A 12,387-nucleotide genomic window follows, 5' to 3' on the forward strand; every position below is an offset into this window, starting at 1 on the left:
AACGAAGATGAATTTAATCTAAGATCAGTTCTAATCAGAGTTTAGAATGAATAAATCCAGATTTAAAATTAACCTGAGCTCTGTTGCACCATTAAAGACTAATCTCTGGTCAGAAAATCCAAGTTTATTTATTGTTGTAAAGAGTTTAAGCTATATGAAGATGCTTGTTTACCAAAATTAAAATAAATTAATGAATAAATCATTTGAGTGCTGTTGGGACCTAGTAAGTGTAAAAGAGGGAGGGAAAATGTTCCATTGTTTGCTAGTTAGTTAAAAAGTGAACAAAACTTTACATTGTTTGCTAGCCAGCTATAAAGTTCGTTAGCCTAATTAATGTACTCATGATGGCCCGGAGGATAGGCTCTAATTCTCCCTCCTTTGGAACAAACTTTTTGGCCGAATTAATGGAGCAAAATAAATCAGAGATTAAGAGACAGACAACAAAACAGTCAGAAAACAAGAGAGTGCCTGGCAACAACCTGCAGACTGTTTTAACTGATCAAATGAAAAAGTGACACATCATGAAAGTCAAACTGAGTCTGTCCCTTAACGTTCTACAAGAAACTTGATTATTTTGTTCAATCTAACTCAAAATTCCAGCCCTTTTATAACTTAAACCTCCTCAGGAGTAAGGTTCAAGTTAATACTATATAAATTTGAGTTTTGGTGCAACAGAATTAAATCTAATCGAGGTGTAGAGTAAAAACTAAACTGAGCTTTGCTGGTGTAACTCAGCCTCAGTATCACTTATGTAACAAACAGAACATAAAATCCGGAGGAGCGCTGCATTCCTCTTGAAAACTGCAAGTTAATGTTCATATGTATAATGAAATCATCAAAAAAAGTGTTTTATTACATATCTCTAAGCAACAGTCACATTCAAGTTCAGTTTCGGGACGAGTTAGCAATCTAAGGAATGCATAATGAGAAACATGTCCCATGAATTAAGGGCAGCTGTTGCTGTGGTTTGTGGTCAGCCAGCCTCTATCCAGCCCACCTCCCGAAGCTTCATCGGCAGCGAAGTCCTCGTCGTCGTCTAGTAAGCTCTGAGACGCCTGGACATCTTTCTCCGCCTCCAAGTCTTCTGGCAGAGGCACCTCTCCCCACACCTTGGAGGCCTGAGTCACCTGCAGCAAACACAAGAGAGATTTATAGGGGTTGAAGTCTCTGTGGAGAAAGGTCACACCCACTGCTATACATGGACCCTGGAAGGGTGGAGGGAAAACAAAAGCTGAGACAGGAAACGAGGCATTGTGATGTGTTTACTTTTACCATTTATTATCTCTTAGAGGCCTTTGCAAGAGTTTGCATGCAAATAAAAGTTCATGACACCAGAATGAATGCAGGTTTCAAGTTTCTTCAAAGCACAGATGTCCAAATAAATCTTAACTATTTGCTGTTGGATGTCTTCAGAGGTGGCAAAAGTACATGTAGTCTTTATTCAAGTAGAAGTACAGATACTCATGTAAAAAATAACGCTGGTAAAAGTAGAAGTACTGATTCAACTTCTGTACTCAATTAAAAGTGAAAAAGTACAGGCTCTGAAATGTACTCAAAATATAAATCAGTCAAGTCTCTCACCCTGTCTGTTTCATATAGCTACATCTTTTTTGTCTTGTTACAACATTTCTGGTCTCGTTAAGCCTTTTTCATCTTGTTTCATCTTTTACGTCATGTTTGGTCCTGTAACATTTTTTTCGTTTTGTTATGTCTTGTATGTCATTTTTCGTCTTGTTACAACATGTTTTGTCTTGTTATGTCTTTTACGTCATATTTGATCTTGTTACGTGTTTGTGGTCTTGTTACATATTTGGTCTTGTGATGTCTTTTTCATCTTTTATGTGTTTTTTGTCTCGTTGCATCATTTTTTGTCTCATTATTCCTTTTTTCATTTTCTTACATCTTGTTACATTTTTTTTGTCTTGTTACATATTTTACGTGTTCTACTAAACTTTCGCCTCGTTACGTCTGTCATGTGTGATATGCACAGACGGATACAATAAGGAATTGCCTTTTTGATGTATTACTGTCCCATCCATTTAGGTTGACATCAGTCTTGTTGGGAATGTTGAGAAGGCAGCACACAATGCCACAAAATAAAAATAATCACTTATTCTCCTTAAATGCATTAAAACTAACGCAATAAGCCTGTTTTGAAAATGTTAGGACGGGAAAGTACAGATATTTGTGTTAAAATGTGAGGAGTAAACGTAAAACGTTGTCAGAAAAGTAAATACTCAAGTAAGGTACAGATACAAGAAAAATCTACTTAACAGCAAAAAAGTATTTACTTGGTTACTTCCCACATCTGGATGTCTCTCTGATCTGGATGGTGGAAGCTGGCAACAGATATTCACAGCTGACTGCAATGACCCACATATGAATGTTCACTAAGTAGAAGCAAACAGTCACACATGCACACTCTGAAAGCCAGAGGAGGAGGCTGAGTTCAGAATGACTGGATGACACAAATCTGTTTGAGTATGCTTTAAACTCCGTCCCCCCTGGGTAAAAAAAATATCCAGCATACCACAACTAGTCCTTTACGACCAGCTCTCTTCGCTCTGGAATTAGGAAGGAGTCTATCACGGAAACATTATGTCACCAGCAGCAGCGGCAGTAAAAACACCTCAAATAAACGCAGCACCTCAGCGGACAAGTTGCTTCAAAAATCTGTGATCATCATGTCATTCAGCGCGTTGTATGAATGGAACAACAGACGGGATGGAGGCCAAACTGAAGCATGGGAGTGAAAATGAAAATGCAGTGCCTGGCCCTGAGCCACAGGAAGGTAAAATTTTCATTCAGCTTTAAACTCTGAGCACATACACGGCACCTGGAAGTTTTTTTTGTTACCAACCAAAATCTATCCACAGAAGCAAGTATCAAAATCTGACAGGTTATAGAAGCAGAAACTGGATACGAGTTCAGATTTGTACACTTCTTTACTTATTCTTTCATTTAACTTTGTTTGTTAAATGAAATATCTACAGCAAGTTCAACATCTTAGTTTAGCATATTAGCTAATTACATTTATATAATTACATAATTATATAATTGCATTTAAATAACATTTGCTAATTAGCACCAAGAGTCCGCCAGTATATTGCTGCCTGAAAGCTCGCCAGGCCTAAACTGTCTCTCCACTGGGCCCAAGCATCTGGATTTTTTAAAAATGCATTTTAAGATATTTTTTCATACTTCTATACAAGTAGGAAACTCGTAAAGAATAACTCAGCGAGGGTGTGTGTGTTAGCGAGTGTGTGATCAGGAGACTGTGTGTGTGTGTGATGGAGAGTATGAAGTTAACAGTAACGTTACAGCTGTAAATGTAGCAGTGGAGTGTGAGAACAGATGAGGCTATTTTTCAGTGAATAAAGGCTCCAGCTCCGCAAGAACCAAGCCAAGTTCCAGTGTCTGGCTTGCCACCTGCTGATCAAAGTGAAGGGAGTTAGCACTGAAGTTAGCGACCACTTCGGCCAAGGCTCGCTTATGGTGGACTCACCTTGACACTTGGCTGTCGGGCCTAACAACTTCTCTGATGGAAACCCTGAGCACTTTGATTTTTGATTCTAAGGTCAAGATTCGTGTGCTTCGACAGCTATGCTCGTTAGACTATTGAGTCGAGTTTATAAAAATCATCAAAGCTCATGGGGTTTTATGGCCTGAAAACTGTCATTTACATGTTTAAATCCACCCTGTGGGGGGCATGAAGCCCTTTACCTAATGTCATGGCTATCCATCTCATACATGGTAAGATATTTCACTACAAAACACAACTGTGAACATCAGGTTGCCACTAGAGGTAAAGTCAGGGAATCACCAAAGTCACTGGGATTCATCTTTGTGAGACAATTAATGTTTGTACAAAATTTCATATCAGTCCATCCCACAGTATGACTAACAAACAAACAAGTCTCTATTTTTCACAAGAGAAAATGTTGAGAATGGCTCCATAACTCTGGTTAAAAAAAAAAAGATTTTATGCACATTGATACTCTGCACACAGTACACTGTTTTCCACATTTCCCTTGAACTAAGAAAGAGTACAGATATCCAGCCTCAGTGTGGAGCAATGATGTAAGAATATCCTACGAGTGCAGATTTCTATCACTGTCACGGGCATTGAAAAAAAACACTCAAAGTCGCATGAATAAAAAGACAGCACTGCCTCTTCTCTCGTACACCTGACAGACACATACACACTCTCAATGAGGAGACACAAAGCTTAGCCAGCCACTCTCATATCTGATCATCTTGATAAAGTTCAGTGTGCCAGCCCGACTGGAGCACAGTGTAGGTCTATTATCTCTGCTCTCACCATCTCAGCATCCAGACTGCCCAGACTCCGGCTATAAGTTTAGATACGACTCTGGCAGGATGCCTCCCCTGGCATTTCCAGCTGGCATGGCCCGCCAGTTCGTATTTCCACCCAACTCTGTCATGGTAGTTTTCCCATTTAAATGGTTCCAGCTAATAAATAACTAGATCTATCCCCCCAAATCCTCTCTCCCCTGACTGAACACCCTTACAACAACAATCCCGGGCCATTTTCAAAAGGAAACTGCTGACTAACCAAATTCTTTTCAGCGGTGCCGACCAGCCAACCATTGGTGTGATCATCTCCTGCTTCCCAGTCCCTTGGGACGGGGTATCATCTGGACACGCTGGACGCCATCTGGCCGCACACCACCACTAACTCACAGAGTAGCCTTTGATGGATGAGTCCATGTTTGCACCTGAACTTAAAGCTAACATGCTAAGCTACACTTGTTTGAGAACGTCTATGTGGCCTCAACTTAAGTGGAGTTGGGAAGTAGATATGAGTTTGCTTTCTCACTCTGCTACAGCCTTCCAGTTCAAAAAGCTACGGCGACCTTTACTCTCAGCCTAGGGAGTTGAGACATGTCGGGTGTGTTAGAATTATCACTCCCTCGAGATAAGGGTCCTGACCGACGCTGTAATTCTTTGAACTCCACCCAACCCAGAGGACACCACCTCAGGAAGTCTCCACGCTCCAGCAACTTGTTGAAGTTTCCAGTGGGACATGTAGCAACCAGATATATGTTTGAAAAAAAAGAAGGTGTACATGCACACACACATAAACACGCTTAGGAATAAACGTTCTAACTAGAACCATAGTTCTTTGACTTGTCCCACTAGGAGAACCCTTCTTGGTTCAGAGTAGAAACTTAAACCCTGACATAAAGGGTTTTACATGGAACCATCTGTGAAAGATTTCAGAGGTTCTACAGAGAACCCTTCTATGGCGTAAAGGTTCGACACACACACCTTCTAAGTGTGCTAACAAGAATCCATTCAGGCGGTTCTACCAAGAACCCTTCTATATTCCGAGGGTTTTATCTAGACCCCACTCAGGTGGTTCTACAGAGAACCTCTTTATATTGCAAGGTTTTACCTAGAACCCACCTGGGGGGTTCTACCAAGAACCTTTTCTATTCAAAGGATATTATCTAGAACCCACTCAGGTGTTTCTACAGAGAACCATTTTATATTGAATAGGTTTAGAACCCACCTAGGGGTTTCTACCAAGAACCCTTTTAAATTCCGAGGGTTTTGCCTGAAACACACTTTTTCTTACCTTTTTATAGTGCAAGGGTTTTATCAAAAACCCATCGAGGGGTTTCTATTGAGAACCTGTTTATATTCTAGAATGTACTCAGTGGGTTCTACCAAGGACTTTTTATAATCCAAGCCTTTTATCTAGATCCCACTGAGGCGGTTCTACCAAGAACCCTTTTAAATTCCAAGGGTAATATCTAGAACTCACTCAGGTGGTTCTACCAATAAGCTTTTTATATTCCAAGTTTTGTTTTTTTTTTTTTATCAATAATCGACTCAGGGGGTTCTATCAAGAACCCTTCTGATATTATGTTAAAAAGAACCCTTACTTCCAAAAGGGGTTCTTTGGATGAAGAGCGTTCTCAATGGAACCCTGAATCTTTTTCTTCAAAAAAAAGGATTCTTCAGAAGCAAACGGTCCTGGGTATAACCTCAGTCCTTCAGGAGGAACCCTTTGGAACCCTTTTTTTCTAAGAGTGTGTATGCGACAGAGACGAGCGCACACATTCCAGCCAAAAGGAATTCCAGTGTTTACTTATGAATTAGTCTGCTGCACAATGCACAGTGTTTGCCTTGCGAGATGAAGTAGTAGTAGCTCTAGAAAGAGGGATCAACAGACTAAATGGATAATGAGTGACAGGCGGCACGATACAGAAGTCTGTGGACGGGCCGTAACTTTGCCCAGCTGTTGTTCAACGGGACCAAGAGAAACATTTTGGTCCGCGAACAATTAATAAGCGGCGGGACAGAAGCAGCACGTTCTGGAAAAAAAAGATTGGTCAGACAGAAATAACCGAGCCAAGATACCACCGTCAGCTGTCGATAAATCTCGCAGCTGGAGAGACGTGCTGTCATCTCCGCTTCCAAACAAATGTTGGCTCCTCAACGCGCACATTTATACCGCAAGCCCACTTATTTCATTTCACAGTCACTGGCCATTAACAGCGGGATCAGATTTTCATGCTTCTTTGTTTCCCAAAACGGATAAGAAACTGATTACAGCCATTCAAAGCCTCCTGATTCGCCACAGCTTTTATTAAAACTACTCTCAAGAACACAAGAACGAATGTCTCATAACTGCCCTAAGAACCGCTGCGTCCATTATCCATTCTTCTGTTATCTGGTGGTGGGAAAAACTGAGCTAAATGTTTTATCATGTGATTTTTAGTAGCATAGCAACGACACTGAGATAATGGTTTGGTAACTGATGTGGCTTTTCCTTTTCCATATTAACAACCCCTGCTGCATTTTAATGTTCGCTGACTGCTGCTTGCTTGTCACCTACAGTATGTTGAGATAACATGCAAAACAAATATGGGCATTTGAGCACAACAACAATACAAACTGATCTTTTAAATCAGTTCATAGACACTTTGGGTTGCTACATAAATGCAACGTTTGGCATCACTCGCAATTTGTTAGAAGAGCAAATCCTCTACCACACATTTTCCAAAACTTTTTCATGTCAAGGACCTCTCTGATAGACGCACATTAGACCGTGGACCCCAATTTGGGAGGATTTTGTTTTAGGATTTTTTCAATCTACGATGTACTAGTGTCACTAGAAACTACAATCACTCAAAACGGCCGACCCTATTTCTTCTCCTGTTGTTCCAGCTTTCAGAAGATGTGACAAGAGTGAATCATATCTTTCTCCAACCCGAGTCTGAAAACCACTGCTCTACAAAATTGCTCAAAGTGTGAATACACAATAAGATGCACTACGGAGCTTCAATTATTCTGCTAGAGAAACGCCTGGTCTTTCAGATTGGTTTACATTTATTCCTGTATGATATTAAAGCTATTACAAGGGACCTATTTTTTCTATTTTGTTTATTTTGGAGGCCCCTGTGGATCAGAGCAGTATTGTTTCCACCGTAATAACCGCAAAATATGACGCCAAAAATAAAATGATCTAAATAAAAATCTCCTCCTGCTTCATTTAACCGGCTAATGCACTGCTCACTGTAACTTTGCCAGAGAAAATGTAAACACAGGCTGGTTTCATCTGACTTCACGGTGAATACGACCCAGTGGCAGATGTTAAAAATAACTATACAGAAATAGCTGATGGTCTTGCTTACTTATGTAGGTCTTATAGAGGCATCAGTAGTGAATTCAGACTGTTTCATAACCTGTTAAAAACTCCTTGTAGTAGCTTTAAAATCACTGCATGATTAATCAGTTTGATGAACTGGTCCTTGGTGGTGAATTTAATTTAAAAGCTAAGCCTGGCCATGTTGATATATGTGATATGTGACAATAAATCCTGTGAGCTAGGTTGTATCAAAAAAAAAAAAAAAAAATATTGATTACACCATCCTGTGTGTGTCAATTGGCCCCAAGCCCATTTTTCCTACTACAAACATACAGTTTAATCTAACTATAAAGGAAGGAAGCTCTGCCTGTATGTGTTTGTGTTTGTGTTCTTAATTTTCTCAGCATCTGTTCATCTGATCAACTTCACACTCGGGAGGTGTACTGTTGAGGAAATTCAAAGAGCAAGTATCCCAAACGGGCATGATCCCCAACAACACAAGCAGATTCACGATTCAAAACTTTATTAGAAATTAATGCAGGAACTGATGAAATTCGTCTTTTGCAGATACCATGCTGCAATGCTGTACATAAAACACTATCGTTAAAGAGAGCAAAGCAATCGGCCTGTTCTGAAAAGGCACATTTACCTTTTCGATGGATAGCATAGCTGAAGACTGACAGGAAAAGGGAGAGACAGTGGGGGGTGGACATGCAGAAAAGGGCTGCAGGCTGGAACTGAACCGCTGCAGAGGACTCTTAACTTCAGTAAAAGGGACGCACGCTCTACCAACTGAGCAAACTAAAGGCAGCCCTTCTTTTTAAAAATCCAAAATAACTGTGGGACTAATTTGTGTGTTTTAATTGTTATCTGACAACAAAGTAGCTCCATGACACTGAGAAATAAGCTGCATCATGCAACACTTACAAGTAGGACCTATTCATTGTTGTGTTGGTCTTTTCATGGGATTGGTTGGTAATAACCAAAGTACAGAATATCACACGATTTATACTTTGAGCCCTTACATCAGACATTTCAGATTTAGCTACTGAACAGCATTCACATGCAATGTCAAACCCAGAAGACGAGTAATAAGCAAAGCATGGGCTTTGTGAGGGATATAAAGGATTCTGATAATGTGACTTTGGGAGTTTCTTGCATTTCCACAGCCAACTTTTCTCAGATGTGAGAGAACCTCAAAACCGCAGACTCTCAAATTCTGGGATTTCCTGTGAGCCACCTACAAGAATACTTTTTAAAATTGGCCTTTGCAAATGGGTATTTCTGGCATCTACATTAATATATGAATGGCAAAATATACAAGTGTTTTTACTGTGATGGATCGACCAATGATTGTGAGTAAAGCACATAACTGCAATTTGATGAAACCAGGTGAACTTAAAGGGCCATTTTTATTTTCAGCTGGACCCTATTTTCCCTTGTTTTTGTGTCTAAACGACTAATGGAGACAACAATTTTTGAAATTGGTCTAGAATTGGGGGAGAGAGCTGCAGAAGGCCAAAGCGTAACTCAGCTGCAATGCAATCCCTCTGGGCAACTTTGCGCTGTCAAACTAAGTCCAATTTTTGAAATTGGTCCAGTATGGAACGAGACCCTGGCTGCAACACAATGGGCTGCGATGGCCGTAACGTTATCCTTGGCAGGAAATGCATCCAATAAAAGTGCTTGTTTTACCGCTGACAGGCTCAGATTGTTATTTTAAGTGTCTAAGAACTCCTTATGGAAAAGGATGGCTACAGAGATAGATCCTTTTAAGTAGTAGAATCCTTTTTGTTTAACCAAAAGCAGCTGTTTTCTTGCTCCAGCTAAACCCGTCAGACTCCATTTAAAGGAAGAGTAATTTTATCATCATGGTCATATTCATTCCAACTTGACAGAAACAAAACAAAACTCACCAAAAACATCTTGGCTCGTCTTTCCACCGCTCCAACAATCACAAACTCTGGTTTGGTTGAAATAAACTCTTAATTCATCACATGAAAGTGTAAAGATGAGACAAGACATTTTTAGTGAGTTTAATTTTGTTTCTGTCGAGTTTCAATGAAGAATGTTTCACAATTATAAAATTACTTTTTCTGTAAATGGAGTCTGGTGGCTTTGGCAAGAGCATTTAAGTTTTAATTTCTGGTTAAACAAAATGTATCTTCCTCTTTATCAAAAAGCTCTATCTCTATATGGATCCTTTCCATAACGTTGTCAGACAATTAGAAGAACAATCTGAAGCTGTCAAAGTGGCAAAAACAAGCACTTGTAATAATAGCAGCAGTGTAAAACCCACATGATTTGCAGGCGATTGGTCAAAACACCCAAAACCACTGGAATGGTCCTTCAAATGTGCAAATACAAAAACAAAAGTGTCCACAAACACACACACACTAACATGTGGTAGCACATGCAAACACACACCCACACGCTCTCATGCACACATGCACCAACAGACAGACATTATCATACACCCACACTCCAGCATTCCCATCCTGGTTACATCTCTGTGACAGCCAAAGCCTGTCAGCGGTGGTGTGAGAAGAATTCTTCGGGGGACTCGATTCGCCCACTCTGCTAATAAACCCACTGATGCAGCTGCAGGACGATCTGTGAGAAACATCATACCGGCGTGGCCAGTGTGTTACAGGAAAATAAGAAGCTGGACCAAGCTCGTAGTAGACAAGAGTGTCACAAGAGCGAAGGTCTATCGTGAAAATATATAATGCTGTTTCTGACGGCAGCTGCAGACGTTTCGCATTTAAAGCATCTCCTGAGATCACACGACTTATCTGCTTTTGTCCCCACCAGAGCGTGTGATAACAAACATAGAAAGATGAAAGCTGGAGAAGGCAGCAGCATGCTATATTGCTCATTCCAATCAAATCGATTCAAACACCAAGTTGTGACCTTCGAAGCACGCAGGGCATGCACAGAAAAACCCTCACAAGATGAATTCCCAACCCCCTTGACCCTCCGTCCCTCCCTAACCAGCCTACCCTCTCTTTTTACTCTCTCCCTCTTAACAATATCTGCTTAGACTTGAAGTAGCAGCATGTACTAAACAGGAATGGAATGTAAACTGCAGAGAGCATTAAGTGGATGAAAGCTTGACACATACTCTTCTCTTTAGGTAGAGAAGGCTGAAAAGAAAGAGCACGCCGAGCACTACCAGGCACCAACAAGGACTGTGCTGCAGAGCCCCTGCACTCCCTTTCACTTGACCTGCTGCTATCTGTGGAGTAGGTGCAGGAGTGTTAGCAGGGCTGCAGTAAATCCATTACAACACCTTGATAATGTAAAAATAAATGATGTGTGAACATGTACAAACAGAGATTTGGATGCCCAGAGCTCAGGATAAAGGCGTAAGAAGGCATCCTTCATTTCTGAGAGAATACTCTCTGTCAACGCTTTGGAAACAGTTATTTCACTTTTTTTTTTAATTTTTGGGGGGCCGTTTAATACCTTTAATGGATAGGACAGCTGAAGATATGACAGGAAATGGAGAGACAGAGTGGGGGAATGACACACGGCAAGGGGCCGCGGGTGGGATTCGAACCCACAGCCCCCGCAGAGGACTCACAGCCTCCATACATAGGGTGTGCACTCCATCAACTGAGCTACCCAGACACCCCTTGTTATTTCCCTTTTCAGTTAGTTTGGTACATATTCTTAATAAAATTTACCATTTGTTTTCTACATCATGTTTTCGAACATTTCGACAATCACCACAGTGTCTTCGATAGCCGTTAGCAATGTAAGCTAGCTAGCTAGCACTGTCATCTTCATTTAAGCTTAACAGTAACAGTAACAACATTATTGGTTTAAGTAATTTTTCATGCAAAACTGTATGCAAATGTAGAGATGTACCACTTTTCTCAGTTTATTAAAGTGAATATCTTTGTTTTTCAGACTGACAAAATTAGACATTTAAAGACATCACTTTGGACGGACGTTGCAGTCCTAGATTAAACATAACAATTAACTTTAGTCTTGTCATTATATCATAACTTCTAATAAATACAACAATTTGTACAGGGGCAAGTCAAAATTGAGTCTTGGCAAGTAGATTTCTGATCCACTTGACTACCCCCCCCCCCTCAAAATATCAACGTTGAACCTTGCTTTTGTAGGCGAAGGTAACGTTGCTACAGCGCTGACAGAAGTAAACAAGACGTGCAGCTCATAAATCGCGTATGTCACACTACATTGTGCAAGTAAAGAAAAACAAAGATTCCCCCTTGCACTATGTCATGTCTAAATGATACCACAACATGATTTACACCTCTAACACACATAAGGTTATCTTCTTGTACGGGAGGGTTTGTGAACGGGTGATGAAAGATAAGGAGTAAAAAGGATAAGCCCAGGAGAAATGTGTCTTTTCCAAACACTTGCAGGTACAGGACGCACAGACAACTCGACAGCTTTGACAACAAAACTGGGACAAGAGAGCAGCTTTGTGGATGTATGTGTGAGAGAGACAGAGTTTCCTGTTTTTAACTCTTGCTTGTAGTGGTGGGTGAACTGACAAACTGCCACTTCTGACACTAAAACCTCTGCCTGGGCCCCTGCGGCATAAAGGGCCCGATGACTGAGGCCCTTCTGCTCTCTGCAGCTCTTTGACATTTCCATGGGGTTTAATCCAAAGTGATTGGACAGGGAGGAAGTGGAAGGAGGCTCTTCATTCAGCAGACAAACACTCTTGTGACAACGTGCACGGATTGTCTTCTCAAAGTGTTCCATGACTAATACCGCGGGGG

At 40.7% G+C, this 12,387-nt stretch overlaps 1 protein-coding gene across 3 annotated transcripts in view; it reads right to left on the reverse strand.

The window, feature by feature from the left end:
• Positions 1-12,387, reverse strand: part of hspg2 (heparan sulfate proteoglycan 2) — a 142,141-nt gene that overhangs the window by 98,039 nt on the left and 31,715 nt on the right. For all 3 annotated transcript variants that reach the window (XM_084720435.1, XM_084720436.1, XM_084720434.1), the window contains exon 2: positions 998-1,127. In XM_084720435.1, the coding sequence (XP_084576561.1) occupies positions 998-1,127 (130 nt within the window). The remainder of the gene's footprint in view (positions 1-997; positions 1,128-12,387) is intronic.

The sequence above is a fragment of the Lutjanus erythropterus genome, chromosome 6, assembly GCF_056507025.1.
Source record: "Lutjanus erythropterus isolate fLutEry1 chromosome 6, fLutEry1.hap2, whole genome shotgun sequence".
Lineage (NCBI taxonomy): Eukaryota > Metazoa > Chordata > Actinopteri > Lutjaniformes > Lutjanidae > Lutjanus > Lutjanus erythropterus.